Source organism: Panulirus ornatus, chromosome 13 (genome assembly GCF_036320965.1).
Source record: "Panulirus ornatus isolate Po-2019 chromosome 13, ASM3632096v1, whole genome shotgun sequence".
Lineage (NCBI taxonomy): Eukaryota > Metazoa > Arthropoda > Malacostraca > Decapoda > Palinuridae > Panulirus > Panulirus ornatus.
Genome location: NC_092236.1, coordinates 46,321,778 through 46,347,988, shown reverse-complemented (window position 1 = coordinate 46,347,988; position 26,211 = coordinate 46,321,778). Strand labels below are relative to the sequence as shown.

Sequence of the window (26,211 nt, the reverse complement as noted above, 5' to 3'; positions counted from 1 at the left end):
GGGGTTGAGGGACAAGTTAATTGGGAGGTAAGTTTGAATGGAGAAAAACTGGAGGGAGTGAAGTGTTTATGTGGGAGTGGATTTGGCAGCGGATTGTACCATGGAAGCAGAAGTGAGTCACAGGGTGGGGAAGGGGGTGAAGGTTCTGGGAGCATTGAAGAATGTGTGGAAGGCAAGAACGTTATCTCAGAGAGCAAAAATGGGTATGTTTGAAGGAATAGTGGTTCCAACAATGTTACATGGTTGTGAGGCATGGGCTATAGGCAGGGTTGTGTGGAGGAGGATGGATGTGTTGTAAATGAAATGTTTGAGGACAATATTTGGTGTGAGGTGGTTTGATCGAGTAAGTAATGAAAGGGTAAGAGAGATGTGTGGTAATAAATAGTGTGGTTGAGAGAGCAGGAGAGGATGTGTTGAAATGGTTTGGTCACATAGAGAGAATGAGTGAGGAAAGATTGACCAAGAGGATATATGTGTCAGTGGTAGAGGGAACAAGGAGAAACGGATGACAAAATAGGATGTGGAAGGCTGGAGTGATAAAGATTTTGAGTGATCAGGGCCTGAACATACAGGAGGGTGAAAGGCATGTAAGGAATGGAGTGAATTGGAATGATATGGTATACCGGGATGGATGTGCTATCAGTGGATTGAACCAGGGCATGTGAAGCGTCTGGGGTAAACCATGGAAAGTTTTGTGGGGCCTGGATGTGGAAAGAGAGCTGTAGTTTTAGTGCATTACACATGACAGGTAGAGACTGAGTGTGAATGAATGTGGCCTTTCCTGTCTTTTCCTAGCACTGCCTCGCACGCGTGCCTGGTGGGGGGGGGGGGTGCTATTCCATGTGTAGTGGAGTGTCAACAGGAATGGATGAAGGCAGCAAGTATGAATGTGTACATGTGTATATATGTGTATGTATATGTATGTATAAGTTAAAATGTATAAGTATGTATATGTGCATGTGTGGGCATTTATGTATATACATGTGTATGTGGGTGGGTTTGGGCCATTTTTTCGTCTGTTTCCTTGCACTACCTTTCGCTAACACAGGAGATGGCGATTAAGTATAATAAAAAAGAACGAATGATAATCGTCTGAAGCCATCAACATTCACCATCACCATACACTTCTGTATAAAGTTCTTTTCTAAAAAAAAAAAAAAGCTTTGATAACACAGCTGTTTCTTGGGCATTCCTGTAACCCACCTTAGCTGAAGCATCATTGATTTGATGAATAGTTTTGAATACAGGCTGCTCCTTTTTCAATAACTGCTCTAACTCTGTAACTTTGTCGTCACATGATTGTCACTATATTTATTACACTCCAGAGCATGGTTAGTGCCTTAATGCCTTTGAATGTCGTAATCTTTGGCAACAGCTACGTGTTTATAATTCAGACAAGTTCGGTTTTCATTCATTTCAACAAAAAATTGTTCTTTCTTTGATAACATGACTATGGGCTGAAAACGAAAAACAATGGACAGTGTTTCTGATATTTGTAACACTTCAACTGCTTTGAGTAGCTTGCATGATTGGTAGCCGAGTAACTGCCCAAGAAAGAGCCTGCCACATCAGTGTTGTCACGTCTAATATGCATCCAGTATGGTGATTAGCCCATCTCACGACTCATACTGTGGCATGCTTAGAACCATAACTAACCGTTTAAACTATCTCTAATTGCCCTCTCTTTGGTGCTATACCACTTAGTATTTTGTTCTAGAAAACACTAGATGATTATATTCAGTTGAAGGAAACCCACCACCAGTCAAAGGGCTAACAATGCATTTGGTAGGCTGTTACTTTGGCAACATATTCATACTGGGTTGAGATTCACTAAACATCCTACAAGCTCTTCCCTTTGAACAAACTCAATAGCTATACTGATAAGAGTATTTTCCAATAAAGGTAGTTTTTAACTTTTAGCTTCAAGTGCTAGTTAGCTGCTCAAGGTATAACTGGGGCTGCCAGTGGGCCATAGGCCGCTTGTAAGAGGGTGACGGGCCACATGTTTATGATTTTAGGAATCTACAGACATATTCAGATATGAACAGTCTTTTTGATAGCTAAGTCATTGCCTTGGATCATGAAGAAGAGGTCCTGCAGTATGCTTCTTGTTACCTCAGTCCATGTGTTGTATTACTTTCATGCAAAGATTCATGTAGGTTATATCCTGCCAAATTATTTCCACATGTAGGCATTCTTTCACTATCCCATCTTCAATATTTTTGACTGACCCTTCTTTTACCTTGACGTTAGCATCATCTTTAAACTTGTTCAGGTAAGGACAGTTCTGGTAGCTAAATCAATAACACTGAAAAAAAAGCTGCCCCAAGATCTTGTAGTATGCCTCTTGATTTCACAACCCACTTGGAAAATGCTTTTCTCACATATGTCTTCTGTTCCTTTCCACCCATGTGATTTTTTTTTTCACAATTGAGGGAGGCTCCCCTTTGTATGTACCTAAAAACTCACCTACTTTAATAGCCTCTTGTGCAGGGTTGTCAAATGCCTTCTGGCAGCCCAGGAATATGCCTGCTTTCTAAAGCTGAGTTTATCATAAATCTTAGATTTGTTACATGTGGACATCTTTTCTCTGAACCCATGCTTAGGTAGTTTTTTATGCTTATCTTTTCCAGTGTTTTACAGTCGCACTCATAAGAGGTACTGGTGTGCAATTTCCCAGTCTATTTTATAAATAGACTTAACATTGCTCTCTTGTACTCTCTTCACATTAAACTTTTCCCAACAGTTTCCTGAAAATTTCATTGCTTTCCAAGTCCTCCCCATTACATGTCATTAGTGGGATTATGATGTTCACTTTGAATTTATCTTTCAGTTCATTCCATATTTTCACATCTTAATGGCCTTTCCTCAGAATCCCTCAACCTGAGTAGGTGCTCCATAACTGATGTGTTAGGTTTATGGAATAGTTTTGTATTTCCGCTTACCATGTTCACAGTGCTATTTTCAGTTTCTCTTCCATTCTCATATCATCGTGCTCAATCCTTGCTCTCTTGTACCTATCAAATGCTACTGATTGGATGTTGTACCGGCTGTATTTGTTCTACAGCACAATTATGTTCTGTTCATTTTTGACATATTGAACTATATCTCTCTCCTTTCTGTACTTATTATAGAATTCCTTTTCTTATTTTGTTGCCTCACCCCACACGTGGACTACTGGCGTTCTGTCCACAAGTGTATAATCTCTCCATGTCATACATAACACTTGACAACACCTAACTCACACAGCTCATTCTTCGTATCTCTAGATTTTCTTGCGATAAGCACAATGCACTAGCCCGGCCTTTTGGCAGAATGGTAGGAGCCATAGATAGAAGTAGTAGGTAGGGACATTTAGGCAGGAACATTATGTAGAAACATTGGGTAGAAGTGGTAGGTTGGCACATTAGGCAGGAGTATTAGGTAGAAGCAGTCAGTAGGAATAGTAGGTAGGAGCCTCTGCAAACACTGTGCTAGGGTTGCCATCTGCAAGTGGCCTGCTAAGAGTGAGGCACTAAAGGCTAACAAGTGGTGCTGGAGTTCCCTAGTTATGGAGACTCTATTGCTATGGCCACCCCCTTGAGGGAGTTCTGGTTAAGAATAGACATCAGAGATGTAGATAGATAGATAGATAGAAGTTGCTTTGCTCTCTTTAGTTGCTATCTGTATCCCCTCTTTCAGTTTGGTTTCCCTCAGATATGTGTATAATCTCACAAATCACAGTCAAATTCAAGCAACTTATGATTATGTTTTGTAGTAGGGAATTTTTTTTCCGATGTCCAACATGACATGGATAAAAGTATTCTCCAGTTTAAACGTATCTCTTGAAGACATAAAATAGTACAGATTTTTAAAAAGGAGGATTAATTTTAGCTCTGCAGGTGTTAGAGACCTAAGTCTTGAAAATATAAAGGTTGTAGCAGTGGGTCTTAACCTTTTTCTGCTCGTGACCCCTTTCTCAAAATATTGCAACTCTTGCGACCCCCCTCCTTCCATATTAACCTGTTCAGTTTCACAGTCATTAGACAATCTTGTGAAAAGTGAAAACATGAAACAACAAAACAATGAATAATAGAGATTTTAGTGCTTCTGTGATACATCACACAGTGTCATTAGGTACATTTGTTTAAAGTTTATTCAACTAAACATATATTTTTAATTGGTGATACCCATCTTTTCATCAACTTTCCAACCTAGCTAGTGGGAGGGTTAAGATTGCATCTGAGAAGAGAGTCTTGCTATGTGTGGCTGGGTGTTTGTGAGAGCCATTCTCATGTCATCCTCCACATCCAGTTTGTTTCTGCTCTTCATTTTGATTTGGACAAAATGTTATACAGTATTATTTATTTTATGAGGTATGTAAAATTCTTATCCCTGGGGATAGGGAAGAAAGAATACTTCCCACATATTCCCTGCGTGTTGTATAAGGCAATTGAAAAAGGTGGGAGCAGGGGGTTGGAAATCCTCCCCTCCAGTTTTGACTTTTCCAAAGGAACAGAGAAGGGGGCCAACAGAGGATTTTTCCTCAAAGGCTCATTCCTCTGTTTTTGACACTACCTTGCTAGTGCAGGAAGTGGTGAATATGCATAGAAAAAAAAAAATTCTACACATGATGTACCATCTCCTCCTTCACCCTAGCCTAGAGTGTCTTAGACTCTCAATTTCTCCCAAGAGTGTGATGTATATGTGAAGAAATATCCATGTTCCCCCAAGGCTTTGCACCCCCCCCCTAGCAATCTTTCATGACTTCCAGGTTAGGAACTCCTGGGGTATAAGAATGAAAGAGGGAAAGATGGAAGGGGAAATATATCTTCACAGTATCTCAATACAAGGAAAGGAGGTATCATAATAGCCAGTTCTTCTGTGGCATGTACTCACAAAGACACAATGGGAAGAAGCAGCTAGTCACAAATTGCACATCTGTCTGACAAGCTGGAACATACATTGGTTCATCTGATCACACTCTCATAAATGTATCTATGGTAATGGAACCTTCCCCTCCAGCAGCCTCTTCTAAGTATGAATATTGGCACCTTAAGAAAGCTGACTGGAATAACTTTTGAAAATTCTTCTCTTACTTTCCTTGGGTATATTACTGTCTTGTATATGGTAATGCCTTTGTCTCCATCAATGCACAGCTAAAATTATTGTTGCAGGAATGGAAGCATTTATCCCCGCTCTAAGATGCTCACTTTTTCCAATCCATGATCCAACTGTTCCTGATCTGAGGCCATTCAGGTGTCAGGCATATCAGGCTTGTAAGACTCTCATTCCTCTGACTTCCATTCAGCATTTATTACTGCCCATGATCATTGCAAGTACGTTATCCATGAGGCAAAGCATTCCTTTATACAAAGGAAGAGTGATAACCCCTCCTTGTCACCTACTGATGGGATTTTCTGGTCTTTAGCCAAGAGCATCGCTAACAACTTCTGTCACTCTTAACCTTCCTTCACTTTCATGTTCTGATGGTACTATCACTGTCTCTTCCACAGACAAAACAACTCTCTGGTTCCTGTTACTCTCTCTCTCTCTCTCTCTCTCTTCCAGAGACAAAACAACTTTCTGGTTCTGTTTCTCCACCAACGCTGCCTTGGATGACTAACATTCCATCATCCCCTGATGCTCCTCTTAGTAATCCTATGCCTCTCCCTGTAATCTCTTTTTGGACTGTTCAAAAATTGCTACTCCCTGGACACAGGTGAAACTTATGGTGTTGATGGCATCCATCCATTTATACTGAAAGAATGTGTTTCTGAACTTGCACCTGTGTTTGCTCATCTGTTCTGTTTATTTAAAAATCAGTTTTCCTCTTTATTGGAAGCATGCATTGGTACATCCAATCCCTAAAAAGGGGTGACTGTTCTAACCATTCAGACTATCATCCTGTTGCTTTGACATCTACCATTTTCAAAGTTTTGAAACCCTCCTCAACTCCCATATCCATATGGTTTCCATAAGGCAAGGTTCAGTGGTGATATTCTTTCTTATCTCACTAATGTCTAGTCATCACCCTGAAAGATTTCTCGGAATCTCATGTAGTTGCCCTTGACATATTTGGCATTAGGATCTCTTCTCTAAGCTCTCCTCTTTTGGTTTCCCTCTCTTACTTTGCTGCCTCATATTTAGCTTGCTATCTGGCCAATCTGTCTCCATGGTTGTTGATGGTTCAGCCTCCCCCTCTTTCTCCATCAACAGCACTGTCCTTCAAGGTCCTGTCCTGTCCTCCACACTTTTTCTCCTTGTTATTAACTATTTCCTCTCTTCCTCAAATAACCACATGAATTCCTATGCTGGTAACTCAACGCTGCATTCTCTCACATCCTTCAATTCTATTCCATTTTCTCTCATTTGATTTGCATCTCGCCCGCCACAATTTCCTCAATAAAATCGAATTTGGACAGGTTATGTCACTGGGGCAGACAATATCTGGTCAAGTTTAATGAATCCAAGATCATCTTTCTATCAAAAAATTTGTCACAACTCTCTCCTTTGAAGGATCTGTAATTTGGCCTCTTAGCTTGAACATACTTTGTATTACTATAACAGCTAATCTTTCTTAGAGTCCTCACATTATAGGAATTGATAAGTCTGCCTCTAAGAAAATGGGAGTCCTGTTTAGTTGTCAAAGTTTTTTTTACTTCTGAACACTTTCTGCCTTTATACAAAGGATTGATCCATCCTTGTATGGAGTACTGCTCTCACATCTGGGGTGGTTTTGGCTCTGCATCCTTACTTGACAGAGCTGAGTTCTAAGTGGTCTGACTTGTAAACTGTCCCAGGCTAACTTCAAAACTTGACCAGCTTGCTTTATGCCACAAAATTGGTTCATTCGGTTCATTTTCCCACTTCTATGGGTATTTCTTTGGTTTTTGCTCCTTAGAACTGGCTCATTTTGCCTTTACAATAGGTATTATTTTGATTTTTGCTCCTAAGAGATGGCTGCCTGTATGCCTCCACCACTAGCTAGATCACGCAATACTCAGCAAGTTGCTGCACTCGTGGTTACTGTGTAGCTGTTAGTAACTCAGAGGTGGGCTATTTTAATAACTGTTTCTTTCCCTTTATCTTAAAGCTATGGAACTTTCTACCCTCTCTTGTTTTTCCCATTAGATATGACCTGGCACATTCTAAAAGACGTTTTTCACTTCCTCCAAAATTCATGAATAACTTATCTTGTTTCTTCTTTTTCCCTTTCATAACCCTCTTTATATTTCACTCAAGTCCCAGCTTGATGTTGACTTTTGTTCATGGCTGGAACCCCCAGCTTAAAAAGAAAAAAAATAGCTTATGAGGACATTGCTGAAATGATATTTTCTGTTTCCATTCATTAGATACAGATAAGATTTATTAATGCGAGTATCAGCTTTTTTTAACTCTTAGTTGGCATAGTGATCTGTAGATAGCTACAGGAATTTTTTATATAAACATTCTATGCATTTGTCTCTCTGTTTCTATGCAAATCCAAGTATTTTCCATTCATTTCTTTTAGGTCAAAATTTTCTACCTGTAGAACTGTACTGTCTCAGGGAAGGCCATTGTAAGATCATTACTTTCATTGAATTACTGGTGTTGGTTAATCACGACTTTTGAATGTTTTTCATAATTATTTTGCCCATTATGTGGTGTTTGAATCGACCATCTTAGAATTTAAATTACCCATCCTTTGTTTTCTTAACTTTCCTGCTGTAATGTATCTCTCAAGTAAGATTTGATTCAGTTTCATCTCTAAGTTTCATAGCAACTCCATCAATGTGATTTGGTTTTCCTTATTTGGCATTTTAACTCCAGATCTATACCTTATACCGTGTACCCATTCTTCATCTGTTTTTCATTTTAGTCATACTCTAGCACTGTTTAGTGTACTTGCCTTCCCTGCACTAGTAATGGGTCTGATCTACTTTCAGGTTCTCTTTTGATGTTTCCTGTTTTTATCTCTATGATGTTTTCTCTACCTGGCCCACTACACCTACCTACTTCACCTCATTTGTAAAGTAATCTTTATTGGTCTTCCCCTTTTATCATGTTTTTATTTTCCTAGTCTTTATTCTTCCTAACATTTTCATTGTTGTCCTTATATCCACTGTACACTCTATATACAGCATGTTCTTTTTTTTTTTTTCTTTTTTTTTGCCGCTGTCTCCCACGTTTGCGAGGTAGCGCAAGGAAACAGACGAAAGAAATGGCCCAACCCACCCCCATACACATGTATATACATACGTCCACACACGCAAATATACATACCTACACAGCTTTCCATGGTTTACCCCAGACGCTTCACATGCCTTGATTCAATCCACTGACAGCACGTCAACCCCGGGATACCACATCGCTCCAATTCACTCTATTCCTTGCCCTCCTTTCACCCTCCTGCATGTTCAGGCCCCGATCACACAAAATGTTTTTCACTTCATCTTTCCACCTCCAATTTGGTCTCCCTCTTCTCCTCGTTCCCTCCACCTCCGACACATATATCCTCTTGGTCAATCTTTCCTCACTCATTCTCTCCATGTGCCCAAACCATTTCAAAACACCCTCTTCTGCTCTCTCAACCACGCTCTTTTTATTTCCACACATCTCTCTTACCCTTACGTTACTTACTCGATCAAACCACCTCACACCACACATTGTCCTCAAACATCTCATTTCCAGCACATCCATCCTCCTGCGCACAACTCTATCCATAGTCCACGCCTCGCAACAATACAACATTGTTGGAACCACTGTTCCTTCAAACATACCCATTTTTGCTTTCCGAGATAATGTTCTCGACTTCCACACATTCTTCAAGGCTCCCAGAATTTTCGCCCCCTCCCCCACCCTATGATCCACTTCCGCTTCCATGGTTCCATCCGCTGCCAGATCCACTCCCAGATATCTAAAACACTTCACTTCCTCCAGTTTTTCTCCATTCAAACTCACCTAAGTTTGTTATGATTAACTGGAACATCATTTTCTTAAAGTGATATTCATCTCCACCTGGTGAAACATTGTGTATGTTTGTAATGGGCCCTTCATCTTATGCTGCATCGCTGCCAAAGAGTACTATCAATTATGCACAGTAAGATGTGTAGTATTCTTGGAAGTGTTTTTATCACAAAGATATGAATGGTAAGTGTTTTCATTAGTAATATTAATTACCTTGTATTAGTGTCAGAGCTTCATGGATTATTGCATAATAACATGAGGACATAGATCTGATACAGGCAACCTTGACATCACATAGATTTACCAATGAATGAAAAAAAATTTTGGCTGCAGCATGATGATAGTGCATGGGATGCGACTGCAAGCATTAACCCCTTTATGCCCCTCATTTCAACCTTCAAGATTCATGTTTTTTAAGTTGTTTAGATTTTTTTGTCTTTTTTTATTTTTTTTATTTGGCTTTGTCGCTGTCTCCCGCGTTTGCGAGGTAGCGCAAGGAAACAGACGAAAGAAATGGCCCAACCCACCCCCAAACACATTTGTATACATACACGTCCACACACGCAAATATACCTACCCATACATCTCAATGTACACATATATATACACACACACAGACACATACATATATACACATGCACAAAATTCACACTGTCTACCTTTATTCATTCCCATCGCCACCTCGCCACACATAGAATAACATCCCCCTCCCCCCTCATGTGTGTGAGGTAGCGCTAGGAAAAGACAACAAAGGCCCCATTCGTTCACACTCAGTCTCAAGCTGTCATGCAATAATGCCCGAAACCACAGCTCCCTTTCCACATCCAGGCCCCACAGAACTTTCCATGGTTTACCCCAGATGCTTCACATACCCTGATTCAATCCATTGACAGCACGTCAACCCCGGTATACCACATCGATCCAATTTACTCTATTTCTTGCCTGCCTTTCACCCTCCTGCATGTTCAGGCCCTGATCACTCAAAATCTTTTTCACTCCATCTTTCCACCTCCAATTTGGTCTCCCACTTCTCCTCGTTCCCTCCACCTCCGACACATATATCCTCTTGGTCAATCCTTCCTCACTCATTCTCTCCATGTGCCCAAACCATTTCAAAACACCCTCTTCTGCTCTCTCAACCATGCTCTTTTTATTTCCACACATCTCTCTTACCCTTACATTACTTACTCGATCAAACCACCTCACACCACATATTGTCCTCAAACATCTCATTTCCAGCACATCCACCCTCCTGCGCACAACTCTATCCATAGCCTACGCCTCGCAACCATACAACATTGTTGGAACCACTATTCCTTCAAACATACCCATTTTTACTTTCCGAGATAATGTTCTCGACTTCCACACATTCTTCAAGGCTCCCAGGATTTTCGCCCCCTCCCCCACCCTATGATTCACTTCCGCTTCCATGGTTCCATCCGCTGCCAGATCCACTCCCAGATGTCTAAAACACTTTACTTCCTCCAGTTTTTCTCCATTCAAACTTACCTCCCAATTGACTTGACCCTCAACCCTACTGTACCTAATAACCTTGCTCTTATTCACATTTACTCTTAACTTTCTTCATTCACACACTTTACCAAACTTAGTCACCAGCTTCTGCAGTTTCTCACATGAATCAGCCACCAGCGCTGTATCATCAGCGAACAACGACTGTATCACTTCCCCAGCTCTCTCATCCACAACAGACTTCTTACTTGCCCCTCTTTCCAAAACTCTTGCATTCAACTCCCTAACAACCCCATCCGTAAACAAATTAAACAGCCATGGAGACATCACACACCCCTGCCACAAACCTACATTCACTGAGAACCAATCACTTTCCTCTCCTCCTACACGTACACATGCCTTACATCCTTGATAAAAACTTTTCACTGCTTCTAACAACTTGCCTCCCACACCATATATTCTTAGTACCTTCCACAGAGCATCTCTATCAACTCTATCATATGCCTTCTCCAGATCCATAAATGCTACATACAAATCCACTTGCTTTTCTAAGTATTTCTCACATACATTCTTCAAAGCAAACACCTGATCCACACATCCTCTACCACTTCTGAAACCACACTGCTCTTCCCCAATCTGATGCTCTGTACATGCCTTCACCCTCTCAATCAATACCCTCCCATATGATTTACCAGGAATACTCAACAAACTTATACCTCTGTAATTTGAGCACTCACTCTTATCCCCCTTGCCTTTGTACAATGGCACTATGCACGCATTCCGCCAATCCTCAGGCACCTCACCATGAATCATACATACATTAAATAACCTTACCAACCAGTCAACAATACAGTCACCCCCTTTTTAATAGATTCCACTGCAGCACCATCCAAACCTGCTGCCTTGCCGGCTTTCATCTTCCGCAGAGCTTTTACTACCTCTTCTCTGTTTACCAAATCATTTTCCCTAACCCTCTCACTTTGCACACCACGTCGACCAAAACACCCTATATCTGCCACTCTATCATCAAACACATTCAACAAACCTTCAAAATACTCACTCCATCTCCTTCTCACATCACCACTACTTGTTATCCCCTCCCTATTTGTGCCCTTCACTGAAGTTCCCATTTGCTCCCTTGTCTTACACACTTTATTTACCTCCTTCCAGAACATCTTTTTATTCTCCCTAAAATTTAATGATACTCTCTCACCCCAACTCTCATTTGCCCTCTTTTTCACCTCTTGCACCTTTCTCTTGACCTCCTGTCTCTTTCTTTTATACATCTCCCACTCATTTGCATTTTTTCCCTGCAAAAATCGTCCAAATGCCTCTCTCTTCTCTTTCACTAATAATCTTGCTTCTTCATCCCACCACTCACTACCCTTTCTAATCAACCCACCTCCCACGCTTCTCATGCCACAAGCATCTTTTGTGCAAGCCATCACTGCTTCCCTAAATACGTCCCATTTCTCCCCCATTTCCTGCATTAGCAAGGTAGCGTTAATAGAGAAGGACCGAGTCTTAGATGGAATATCCTCACTTGGCTCCCTTCTCTGTTCCTTCTTTTGAAACATTTGAAAAAATATGAAAAAACGTGTTAACCATATAATTTCAGAGACATTTAAATAACATGGAGTGTTCAGTGTTGTAAATGGAAATGGTGAAGAGCTTGTAGATTTATGTGCTGAAAAAGGACTGGTGATTGGGAATACCTGGTTTAAAAAGCGAGATATACATAAGTATACATATGTAAGTAGGAGAGATGGCCAGAGAGCGTTATTGGATTACGTGTTAATTGATAGACGCACGAAAGAGAGACTTTTGGATGTCAATGTGCTGAGAGGTGCAACTGGAGGGATGTCTGATCATTATCTTGTGGAGACAAAGGTGAAGATTTGTGGGGGTTTTCAGAAAAGAAGAGAGAATGTTGGGGTGAAGAGAGTGGTGAGAGTAAGTGAGCTTGGGAAGGAGAAGTGTGTGAGGAAGTACCAGGAGAGACTGAGTACAGAATGGAAAAAGGTGAGAACAAAGGAGGTAAGGAGAGTGGGGGAGGAATGGGATGTATTTAGGGAAGCAGTGATGGCTTGCGCAAAAGATGCTTGTGGCATGAGAAGCGTGGGAGGTGGGTTGATGTGAAAAGGTACTGAGTGGTGGGATGAAGAAGTAAGATTATTAGTGAAAGAGAAGAGAGAGGCATTTGGGCGATTTTTGCAGGGGAAAAAATGCAAATGAGTGGGAGAGGTATTAAAGAAAGAGGCAGGAGGTCAAGAGAAAGGTGCAAGAGGTGAAAAAGAGGGCAAATGAGAGTTGGGGTGAGAGAGTATCATTAAATTTCAGGGAGAATAAAAAGATGTATTGGAAGGAGGTAAATAAAGTGCGTAAGAGAAGGGAGCAAATGGGAACTTCAGTGAAGGGGTCTAATGGGGAGGTGATAACAAGTAGTGGTGATGTGAGAAGGAGATGGAGTGAGTATTTTGAAGGTTTGTTGAATGTGTTTGATGATAGAGTGGCAGATACTGGGTGTTTTGGTCGAGGTGGTGTGCAAAGTGAGAGGGTTGGGGAAAATGATTTGGTAAATAGAGAAGAGGTAGTAAAAGCTTTACGGAAGATGAAAGCCGGCAAGGCAGTAGGTTTGGATGGTATTGCAGTGGAATTTATTAAAAAAGGGGTGACTGTATTATTGACTGGTTGGTAAGGTTATTTAATGTATGTATGACTCATGGTGAGGTGCCTGAGGATTGGTGGAATGGTTGCATAGTGCCATTGTACAAAGGCAAAGGGGATAAGAGTGAGTACTCAAATTACAGAGGTATAAGTTTGTTGAGTATTCCTGGTAAATTATATGGGAGGGTATTGATTGAGAGGGTGAAGGCATGTACAGAGCATCAGATTGGGGAAGAGCAGTGTGGTTTCAGAAGTGGTAGAGGATGTGTGGATCAGGTGTTTGCTTTGAAGAATGTATGTGAGAAATACATAGAAAAACAAATGGATTTGTATGTAGCATTTATGGATCTGGAGAAGGCATATGATAGAGTTGATAGAGATGCTCTGAGTAAGGTTTTAAGAATATATGGTGTGGGAGGCAAGTTGTTAGAAGCAGTGAAAAGTTTTTATCGAGGATGTAAGGCATGTGTACGTGTAAGAAGAGAGGAAAGTGATTGGTTCTCAGTGAATGGAGGTTTGTGGCAGGGGTGTGTAATGTCTCCATGGTTGTTTAATTTGTTTATGGATGGGGTTGTTAGAGAGATGAATGCAAGAGTTTTGGAAAGAGGGGCAAGTATGCAGTCTGTTGTGGATGAGAGAGCTTGGGAAGTGAGTCAGTTGTTGTTCGCTGATGATACAGCGCTGATGGCTGATTCATGTAAGAAACTGCAGAAGCTAGTGACTGAGTTTGGTAAAGTGTGTGAAAGAAGAAAGTTAAGAGTAAATGTGAATAAGAGCAAGGTTATTAGGTACAGTAGGGTTGAGGGTCAAGTCAATTGGGAGGTAAGTTTGAATGGAGAAAAACTGGAGGAAGTAAAGTGTTTTAGATATCTGGGAGTGGATTTGGCAGCGGATGGAACCATGGAAGCGGAAGTGAATCATAGGGTGGGGGAGGGGGCGAAAATTCTGGGAGCATTGAAGAATGTTTGGAAGTGGAGAACATTATCTTGGAAAGCAAAAATGGGATATGTTTGAAGGAATAGTGGTTCCAACAATGTTGTATGGTTGCGAGGCTTGGACCATAGATAGAGTTGTGCGCAGGAGGGTGTATGTGCTGGAAATGAGATGTTTGAGGACAATGTGTGGTGTGAGGTGGTTTGATCGAGTAAGTAATGTAAGGGTAAGAGAGATGTGTGGAAATAAAAAGAGTGTGGTTGAGAGAGCAGAAGAGGGTGTTTTGAAATGGTTTGGTCACATGGAGAGAATGAGTGAGGAAAGATTGACAAAGAGGATATATGTGTCAGAGGTGGAGGGAACGAGGAGAAGTGGGAGACCAAATTGGAGGTGGAAAGATGGAGTGAAAAAGATTTCGAGTGATCGGGGCCTGAACATGCAGGAGGGTGAAAGGCGTGCAAGGAATAGAGTGAATTGGAACGATGTGGTATACAGGGGTTGACGTGCTGTCAATGGATTGAACCAGGGCATGTGAAGTGTATGGGGTAAACCATGGAAAGTTGTGTGGGGCCTGGATGTGGAAAGGGAGCTGTGGTTTCGGTGCATTATTACATTACAGCTCGAGACTGAGTGTGAACGAATGGGGCCTTTGGTGTCTTTTCCTAGCGCTACCTCGCACACATGAGAGGGGAGGGGGTTGTATTCCATGTGTGGCGGGGTGGCGATGGGAACAAATAAAGGCAGATAGTATGAATTATGTACATGTGTATATATGTCTGTGTGTGTATATATATGTGTACATTGAGATGTATAGGTATGTATTTTGCGTGTGTGGACGTGTATGTATATACGTGTGTATGTGGGCGGGTTGGGCCATTCTTTCGTCTGTTTCCTTGCGCTACCTCGCTAACCCAGGAGACTGCGACAAAGCAAAATAAATAAATAAGAATAAAATAAATATAAAATAAGAATGGAAAAAATTCCCTTCACAAGTACCTTTAGTTCAATATCACTGTAATAATGTATAGAATACTAAGGGTTTTTATCAGTAATATCTGTTAACTTGTTTTAGTGTCACAGCTTTACAGATTGTTACATAATAACATGAGGGCATAGATTTAGTACAGGCATCCTTGACATCTCCACATAGACTAACCAATGAATAAAAGACGTACAAGCATTAACCCCTTAATGTCTCTCTTTCCAACCTTCAAAATTCATGCCTTTCATGTTTAGAAAAGTGTTTTTAGCTCACTACTTCCACTAATAATGTCTAGAAGTATTATAAGTGTTTCAGCACGCTGCGGTAAAAAGTGCGTGAGTGAGCCCTGAACATTTATTATATCTAAACCAGAATATTGATTACTGATTATAATTATGTTTTCTCTTATTCTGTATATCCTTTCCTGCTGTAGTGTCATTCAATTTTTCATACACCAAAACCACAAAAGGTAAAATTACCAGTTGATCCAGTCAGATGCAGTGTTGTCAGAGTCGGTCATGTGCCAGCAACACTACTTCCACCGTCGCTAGGAAAGCTTCTACAGCCTTATCTTGGTCAATGTATAATGCTGAAGAGTTGGCGTCTGTTAAGTCACTTTCCATACAATTCTGACACAGATCATTATTGTCAAATAATTCAGATTTGTCTTCAGTCTGGTTAGATGAATGTGGTGAAAGACACTCAGTTCACTTCCCAGAAAGTTCATAAAAATGTACTCTCACTGGAGGATATTTGACTGTGGGGGCAATTGTTGCACATTACCTTATCAGCCACCATACTCTCATGTCCTTGAGACTAAGGTGTGAAAACTGATGCATAAATATTTGTCTAGAGGCATTGCTCATCTTGTGTAAATATCTGTCAGGAGGCATTAAGGGGTTAATGGCTGTATATTTTGCCTCAGGGTAGAGGTGGCTCATTCAAGAATTTTTGTGTTATGCCCACCAACTGCAGTGATGAGAAAAAAAGGTCCCCAGGCATCTGTAATTCTTCTTCAGTAAATGGCTTAATGTATGAACATACATCTGCCATGTCTATAGACTCTGGTAATTCTCTTAATTTCTTTTATCATTTTCCTTTCTTTAATAAGTTTTCTTTATCCAGCCCAGGTATCATCACCGATATATTTTCTACCTTCCTTTTCACTAGGTTTTGCAATTTTGGTTCGGTCAAAGTGTTAAGTATTACTACCAATTTTTCCCTGTTCATGTTTCAGCTTCTTTCTGGAATCTTTATTTTCACCCTCATACACTCAATTTGGATGCTCTGCACTTCAGTAAACCTACCATCATACATTTCATATATTTCTCTGTTGAATTTGTCATGGACACAGTATGTGGTCTTCTCTACAGCTGCACTTTGTAAATTTCTTTATCCTATTTCTTTATTGTCACCAGGTTTCTTTATTTTCCTTTGTTGCAGTCAACTCCATCTGTCTTCTGTTCCTTTTGATGTCCTTGATTTTTATTTCTGTACTCATGGTACTCTTGGTGTGTTAACTGATGTCCCAAAATGGACCCTCTTAACAACTCTTCAGATATTACCATTAATAGCACTATTTGTGCTCACTTTTCTCTGGCAGGTATTCTCTCGTTTCGTTCAGGCACCTTTTATTTATAATCATATTTGCTGATTTTATTATTCATATCTTTAATTTCTTCCTAATTTCTCTCTTCCATTGGTGTATTTGTCTGTTACTACCAGCAGCTTCAGTGAGTAAAGATCCAGTCCCAGCTGTCCCTCGTATAATCCACCCCTACTTATTAGTTAGTTATAGAGATATCCACTTTTGTGCAACTGTGACATTCGTGAAGGATGAGCTTCATGTTACTTTATACATTTTTGGAAAATGTATAATAGTCTTATTATGGAAAGTGGCATTCATACCAGAATCAGGACCAATCAGATGTTCCAGATGCTAAGTGTCATGTCTGTCTTGGAGCCATCACATGAAACTGCAAGTTAACAGTATCATCTGCATTCTTTATGTGTCATTTTCCATATTACTTTTTTGTTATGCAAGACTTATCATAAGAAGTAGTAACTTACCATAAGTTTAGAGTTACATAGTTTATGTTTTATTTGAACACATCAGCCCATTAGGGATGGGTTGAGGATGTGAGTGATTACGGAGACCTTAGGTACCTGGTCCACTCCATGAAGACTGGCAATGGAGTTATTGATTATAGATGAGCAGAAGTTTAGCCAAAGTATTATAGCAGCTTTATTCCAAAATATCTTCCTTTGGGAGTCACATAACTGTGGTACAGACATCCATATAGGTAAAAAGACCCTGGACTTGGAAGCAAGTGATATGGATTTCCAGTAGCGATTCCTTACATATCCTGATATCAGAGTCAGTTTTCAGTCTTCTAATTTCTTCAAGTAGCATATTGAACTAAAAACATTTGTTACCAAAACTTCTCTTGTAATATGCGTATGTTCTTCATTGATACAGAAAAAGATGTTTTAAAATATGTGCTATTAAGTAGCAGTTCCTTCGTATATCATTTTTGTTACAAAATTATATATCTTTTCTTTCTTACACACTTGTTTGCCATTTTCCATGTTAGCATGGTAGCACCAGGAACAGATGAAGAAAAAGCCACATTCACTCATATCCATTGTCTAATTGTCACGTGTAAAACACCAAAACCACAGTCTCCACAGACATTTCCATGGTTTCTCCTGCTTCACATGCCCTGGATCAATCTAATGGTAGCATATCACCGCCTGTATACTAGATCATTCCAGTTCACTCCATCCTGTGCATTGTTCTCTCTCCTGTATGATCAGGCCTCAAGCACTCAGAATTTTATTCATGTCATCCTTACATCTCCATTTCAGCCTCCCATTCCTCTGTTCCATCCACTTTTGACATATGCATATGTGTCCTCTTTCAATTTCTTCTCACTCATTTTTGCACTGGTTTATTTAGTTGAGCTTACTCTGCTTGACCATTATCCAAAACAGAAATGATTTCCATTCATGCCACTTCGGATGTATATTAGAAGCTTATTCATCTGATGGTTATCAGTGAAGAGTATATATCCTTCATGACCCCTTGCAGTATAAGTAGGCCTCAAGTCCAACACAACGTTTCTTTTTTCTTGGAGGGTTTTTAGTAAATTAATCCAGTGAGACTGTGTCACACACAAATGCATGGGATTTAGAGGAACAGTAAAAATTTACAAGGCTTAGCTAGTTTATCGATGATACAAATGTAAAAATTTTGCGAAATAGTCCACCTAAAGGAAGTCTTAATGATCCCTTGTGGTTTCATTCCTTTCATGGACATTTTACTAAGTCTGGTATCTGTCAGTACACAAGTCTTGATATTACTCATGTATTGATAAGTTATGCCTTAACTCAAGATCATCTTGCCTTGACATTACTGTTGTACTGATGGGATCATGCATAATTAAAAAATATTTCTTATCCCTGTGTCACTGATATGGATATGAGCATAACCTCTAGAGTCCTAAGTCATATATTACTGTATCTTGATTAGTATACTGGTGATACACTGGGATTACTGACAAGGAAGTGTTTGTTTAGAGGGACTTAAAGTGACCTAGTTCTTTTCCCAGTCAACAACTTTCAGTACACTTTCCTCACTTTCACTGATGAACTCACTATCTTTTTTCAGGTTAGTTCTCTTTTGCATATTAGATTGCAGTTAGAGATGTAAAGGAAGTTCATGTGTTCATTGCCTTACTAATGTATCACTTGCTTTCTACTGAGGGTACTTAAAGGAGGGGGCTCTATTTAGGTAAGCTGTACAACATGTGTAAGGAGCCTTCCTTTTTGGTATTAAACTGCTGTGTACTTATTAAATTTTTGCCTAATTTCTTCCATCTCCTGTAGTATTTGATTTACAAAGAATAAGCTGGTTCCGGCTATTAACCATGTTTCAAAAGTAGTGCTTTTGTAGGGAACCAATTTTTGGGTGTTTTGAGCTTGATAGGCTTCAGTGAATTGTAAGTCACTATGGATACTTCCTATGAACTATTCTGAATTCATTTTGACATCAGTACAAGTTACTCATTACTTGTAAAACTTCATTTTCTGTCTTATTCCCACTCCCTTGGGTTTCAGTCCCAGTTATATGAGGCCAGATTTTAGACTGAGTCTTCGATCTTTTGATTTCTTTGCTAGATTTGTTCAATGTTTTCTACCGGCAAGCACATATGTTGGTTTTATTAGGTATTCAACAAGTTTGTTTTCAATATACACCTGATTCTCTACGTACAATCTATGCGACTTATGACCATCCGTACATATGACTGGAAAAAAATATGAATTGAAAAATAAAGATGAAATATGAACTAAGAAAACTTTAAATAAAACATAAAAAGAAACAACAGAATCATATAATAAAGCTTTCTTTCATACTATTCGCCATTTCCCGCGTTAGCAAGGTAGCGTTAAGAACAGAGGACTGGGCCTCTGAGGGAATATCCTCACCTGGCCTCGTTCTCTGTTCCTTCTTTTGGAAAATCAAAAAAAAATGAGAGGGGAGGATTTCCAGCCCCCCGCTCCCTCCCCTTTTAGTCGCCTTCTACGACACGCAGCTGGTTAATGAAAAAAAAAACGAGATGATCATGATAGAAATTGAGTAGGATAAAAGAATGGTGCACAGTTATACGAATTCTCCATGTCATGCTGACATGCATCCAACTTACATCCATTTTGAGATATGACCGGCCAGTCAGAGCGGAACTCAGATGTACGTCGAGGAGGGGGTGTAGTCTGCTTTCTTGATGTTTTATTAATTACCGAGCCCATTGCATAGCATATTACATTAATCTTATCCATCTGAGCCAGTTTCATAATGTGTATGGTGTGTCTGTGTACAGATTCCTTTTAAGATAATCAATTCTCATTTGGTTGCACTTCCTTATTATGTGTTTTTGTTCTTGAGAGGTGTTCTGTTTGTCAGTAGTAGTTTGCAGCATTCAGGCCTGACAGTTTTCTGTCTGAATGTCTGCTCCCATAATATGCACTATTAAAACTAATCATTCATAATATAAGAGTGGAGCACATGCTCATGATTTTCTGTGTCCCATTGCAGAAAGTCTCAAACTAAAAACAGAGATGTTCTCCAATTGTCTTAGGTATAATAACCCTTTTTCAAACAGGATTTTAAGGCCAAGATTTTTGTTTGAAACTAATTGAAATGCATGAACCTTTTATTCATTGTTATTGTACTTACACCTCTGTACCTAGAATTTTAGGAATCAAAAACAGACTTTGATAGACCTACCAAACTGAACATAATGTTTGAAGAACTTGAAATATTATGTGATGTATTCTTTACAAAGGTTAACTGGAACAGATATCTTGAATGCTGGATATGGATCAAGAAGTGTGTTTAGCATCAAAAATGTGGATATTGGTAGGTGTTATGATTTAAAAAGTAATGGACAGAGAAAGTGATGTAGGTAGAGACACAAGATGGCTATTTAGAGAAAGTGTATATGGAAAACTGACAAAAAGGATATGTTACAGTAATGGTATAAGGGGAATGCATACATGGGAAGAATATAATTAGGTGGAAGGAGAGTGAGGAATTATTTTCATGAAAGATGTCAGCATGAATGAGCATAATCGGATGTGTGGGGACTAATATGCATTTTTTGGCGGGTGGGGGAACACAACTATATTGTAAGAAAAGGCAGTTGAGAGATATAGACAGACAAAACTAATTGTAAATGTATATCCCTTCTATGTACATTTTTCAGGTTCTCCAGTATGAAAAACAACGCCTTCTTGAATCAGTAGAAGCTGCAAAAAAGACTTCAGATGAACTAGTTCAGGAAGTTGAAACAGGCCGTAAACGTTGTCATGATAATCACGTGTAAGTTTTAAGAATATTTTCCTTTTTTTATTTCTATAAACATATCTTAAAGATTCAGTCATGGAAGTTATTCATCTGAAATACATACTAGAGGAACTCAAAGCATTACTTGTAAATCTGAGATCTGAACATGCACCATCAATGGAAGCCCAGTTAAAGCAGTGAAATGACCACTTGTTCACTGAACAAGTTGCATTTGGATTCTACACTACTAAAGACCCATTACTTAAAGAAAAAAAAATTGTCTCTCAACTTGTTGTCCTGCCAATAACAGGTCTGTTACTTCATCCTGTCTTCTAGATGGTTCAAACAGGAATGAACCATTCATTCATCTTGTGCACACCTTTCACTCTCCTGCATGCTCAGGTCCTGATCTCTCAAAATCTTTTTCATTCTTCCTTCCATCTCCAATTCGATCTCCCTCTTCTCCTTATCCCCTACCCTTCTGACATGTATATCGTCTTATGAGAAATTATGTATAATTTTTATCGTAAAAATCATAGTAATTCACACATCAAAATTGCTGGTGTTTGTGGCATCTGAAAGTGGTGGTAAGATGAAATGAAAAGAGGTGCTGAGTAAGGATTCATAGCCAGCTTTTGTTGCCACTTCTACTAAGCAAAGTACTTTGCTGGGTATTTGGATTACACTGCCTTTTGTTAAAGCTCATGTAAATCCTGTAGAAAAAACTTTTGCAGTCATTGGGAATGTAGACTCTTTTTGTAGAAATTAAAGATAAAATACATAAGAAAATAACAATAAGACCAGTTTGTAGGCTCCCTGCACAGACATTAGAGATAGACTAAAGATTTTATGATCTGTTGGCAGATATTTGTGATGAACAAGATTCTATCGTAGTTGGAGATTTTAACATACTAGTATCTAAATGGGGAGATTCCCTTTCTAGTAGCTCCGAGTATGGACTCTACCTAAATTTGCTTGACAGCATCCTAATCCAATTAGTTGTGAAACCTACTTGTCAATAATGGTGAAGTTGGAGTAAAGTTTGATAAATGTGATCATCAGCAAATTACTTGTGAGGTCGCTTTCACCGATAGGTAGTATTTGGCAGGCATCCACTAACCAGGGAGGTATATTACCAGTACAACCCACCTGGGTACCAGGGGGAGTTAGTGACAACTGCAGATAGTAAGTGGGAACATTAGACAGGAGTATTAGGTAGAAGTAGTCAGTAGGAATATTAGTTAGGAACCTCCACAAACACTGCACTAGACTTGCCCTCTGTCAGTGGCCCATTAAGGGTGAGGCACTAATGGGTAAGAAGCAGCACTGGAGTTTGCTAGTCATGGAGACTCTGTTGCTTTAGCCACCCCCTTAAGGGAGTTCTAGAAGGGAACAGGCATCAGAGATATAAACAGTTGGATAGATTTCAACAGTGCATGTAACATGGGTCAAAATGAGAGTTGTGAAAATATACCCCGATCTTAAACATGCATATTTTAATTAACTTTGAATTGCTCTTGACAGGCAAACCTGGGATGATATATTTCATGAAAATGGTATGAACATAGCTTGGAAAAACTTCAGAAAAACCTGCAAAGAAGCAGAGGGAACATATGAACTAAAGCATAGTAGATGGTGTCTCTCTTAAAGAAAACCGAGGTGGTGGAACTGAGAAAGAAAAAAGTGCCTGTTTAAGAAAGTAGCTCACGAGAAATTTAGAGAATCCAATAAAAAGGGAATAAGTCACAGCCCAGAATTTGTCATCGTATTAGCTTAACATCAGTAGTTGGAAAACTTGTGCAGACCATCATTTGAGATAGAATTGTATTCCACTTAGAGGACCACCACTTGATAGACGATTCTCGTATGGTTTTTGACAAAATTGCTTGTTTGACAAATCTGCTTTATTTCTTTTATGGTTAATCAACATGTACGATGAAAGTAAAGCAGTTGATGCTATCTAAGCTTTTCTAAAAGCTTTCGATAAGGCTCCGCATGAAAGACTTCTTGCAAAAATTAAGTCACATGGTACTGATGAGGGTTATACTTTAGTGGATAGGAAATTGATTAACTGGCCATAAACAAGGTGTAATGATTAATGGCCGAGCCTCAGTGTGTTAGATGTAACAAGTGGAGTGCCGCAAGGATCAATCTTGGGACAGGTTCACTTTCTCATCTATATAATTAATGTTGATAATGGGCTGCATTGCAAGATATAAAAATTCACTAGATACAAATGCACTTTAATGTCTACAGCTTCAAACTTATACAGCACACTGATGAACTGGGTTCATAAATGGCATATGAATTTTGATATCGATAAATGCAAAGTTTTATTTATTGGTAGAAAAAATGAAAAGGCAAGTTACAGTATAAATTCTGTAAGGTAAATTAAGATAAAGACTTGGGTGACCTAAATCTGAGTAAGCAGTGCAAAGAGTGAATAAAATTTGTGGCTTCTTAGGAAGAGCCTTCAAATTTAAGTCCAGGTAAATCATCCACACTCTTCACAATTCATCAGTCCATCTTCATCTTGAATAATGTGTTCAGTTTTGGTCACCCTACCCTAAAAAAAGAACATATGTAAAATGGAGACATTACAGAGTCAAGCAACCAAGATGATTCCTGGACTGAGAAACAAATTCTACAAGATGAGATATACAACTTGAATCTGTTTTTACTTAGAGAAGTTAACAGGTGATCTAATATATTTATTCAAAATGATCAAAGGCTTTGATAATCTTAATCTATCAAATTACCTAAGACTTGATTTGTCTGATTTTACTTGTAATGGATACAAACTTGTGGGCAAACAGTTTACTTCGGACAAAATGAAGTACTTTTTCATCTACAGGATTGTTATCTTAAGGAATGATTTACCAAATAGAGTTGTTGAAAGCAGTATCATAGTTATGCTTGAGAATACACTTGATAAATATTTGGCTTCAAGTCCAGGACTTTCATTATTTGTTCCTCCACAGATAAAAATGACAATTTGCAGGTTATTCTCTTTGAATTATCTGTATACCTTCTTACTCATCATACAAATCTCAGTTTCTGATATCTCCCAGTATCACAAACAGCCTCGAAAGGACCCACTGGTCTGTTGCTATTTGAATTCCTTTGTATTTGTATTCCTCAGTGATGTTATTTTGCCACCAAAAAATAAAAATACTTATTTGGTGTTTTCATTGCTTTTCCAGCATGAAAAGACCATAATGTTTCCCTATAATTCTTCAAAAACAGTATTAAACTGTAGAAATTAAGAATTTAATAAGATGTACAAAACATGCAAAGAAAATGAAGTTCTTCAAAGACAGTTGACAAAACTCGAATGCCATGGTTCTATAAATTTACTGTAGAGTATTTAGTTGTTGAATGTTAAGGCAAAGGATTAAAACACTAAAAATTTTTGGCTCATCTTGATAACAATATTATTGATAAGAAATCTACTTGTAAATTTTTTCATCCTTGCTCGCTATTTTCTGCCTTAGTGAGGGAGTGCCAGGAAGAGAAATAATGGCTACATTTACTCTCATCCAGTCCTTGCTGTCATATATAATGCATTGAAACCAGAGCCCCCTGTCATTTGGCAAGCCCACAGATGATTACATTGTTTCCCAACTGCTTCATATCCTCTGGTTTGGCCCATAGACAGCACAATGTCCACCTCCCCAAAAATAATCATCAGTTCATTGTATATCATGCATATCTTTCACCCTCCTCGATGTTCAGCCATGATACCTCAAAGCTCATCCTCATTCCATTCTTCCATTTCTTTCTTGGTCTCCCACTCCCCTTACCTTTACTTCTTAGGTGCAGATCCTCGTAATCAGTTTTTCTTTTCTTATCCTTTCCATGCTTTCAAACCATTTCAACACACTTTGGTCATCTGTCTCAATTAGACTGCTCTGACTACCACACCATTTACTATCCCTAGGCAATTAATTTCCAAGATGTCCACCTTCTTCCAGTCTTTTGTATTCATGGCCCAAGACTTATGTACATACAACATGGATGGCACTATTTTACCCTCAGACATTCCCATCTTTGCCCAAACAGACTGTTATCTCCTTCCACATACTTTTCAGTACAGCCACAGCCTTAATCTTCTCTCCTACATTATGATTTACTTCACAGCTTGAATGGATTCATCTGCTGCCACTTCCTCCCGTTTATCCTCAATCAAATGTTCAAATCATCCTTTTGCCCCCTTACTACACCTCATTACCTTACTTTAGTACACCTAAAGTCTCAACTTCTTTATTTCATATATTCCTAAATTCAGGCATTATCTGAAGCATTACTTGTTAAGCAATCCTCAAACACTGTTTATAACTGTCTTTCATGTGGTGAGTTGTGTAGCTTCCAGAAATTCCATGTTTATGCTGATGTGAAGTTTGAATTTGAGTGTTAATTACTTAGGCCAGCAGGTTCCATTCTCAAGTGAATGTCAGAATTCTGTTTTACAATGAGTATTGTTAGTTTACGCTAGTGTCTTCCTTACTATGAGAAAAGCAACCAGCATTTTGTGTTTAAGTTCTTTATTCATTTATAAAGACCACAGTGGTCAGGTGATTTTCTTCCATCCTCATATCCAGTTTGTGTGTTGCAGACAGGTATAGATAATGCATAAATTTACCCAGAATATGTAAAAGCTGAAGATTATATCATAACCATTACATTTTTTCTATAAAAGATCCTTCATTTTTCTCTGTTTTCCTTGCAGGGAGATCCAGAAACGCTTTTCAGCCCTAAATGAGTTGGTAGAATTGTCTCGCAGTATTCCTAAAGATAAAATGATTAGTTTTCATCATCATGTAGTGTCTAACGAAGGAACCAAAATGGGAGATGTTTAAGAATGCTTACATTATCATTTAGAGGATGGACATTTTACATGCTTTTATATAAAGCTATCAATTTTACTCTTAGAAAATCTTTGATACATGTGTGATACAATTAAAACTGTAATGGCTTTTAATAAAGAGAGTATTTAAAGAATTACCTCACTTGCAAGGGCCTTATTTCTCTCATATTCAGATAAATTCATGAAGTAAAATGCACATTTTACTCATAGGAAAGCATTAATTTGAACAGATCAAAACATTTGGTTTTGAGCTAATAGTTTTATTCATGTTAAGAGGTAAGTATCTTTGTACCGGAAACTGGACATCCTTGGATTTTTTGAGGTAAAAATGTCATACAGAAATGTATTGAGGGCACGTACAGCCACTAACTGATGCACAGCATTATTTTTCTACCGATGTGGTATAGGCAAAACACGCCCTAATTCAAAGCCACATATAGTAAAAGAAATAGTGAAAAGAAGAAATCAGAAACAAATTAGGGCTCTGCAGGCATTTGTAGAACCTAACTCCCAAGGGTA

The 26,211-nt window shown here is 39.0% G+C and overlaps 1 protein-coding gene across 1 annotated transcript in view; it reads left to right on the top strand.

The window, feature by feature from the left end:
* The window catches only part of LOC139752840 (uncharacterized), a 43,885-nt gene extending 18,059 nt beyond the window's left edge, over positions 1-25,826 (top strand). Inside the window, exons 3-4 of the mRNA XM_071668792.1 lie at positions 20,746-20,861; positions 25,555-25,826. Of these exons, the coding sequence (XP_071524893.1) occupies positions 20,746-20,861; positions 25,555-25,684 (246 nt within the window). The 3' untranslated portion in view covers positions 25,685-25,826. The remainder of the gene's footprint in view (positions 1-20,745; positions 20,862-25,554) is intronic.
* Positions 25,827-26,211: the final 385 nt, after the last annotated feature.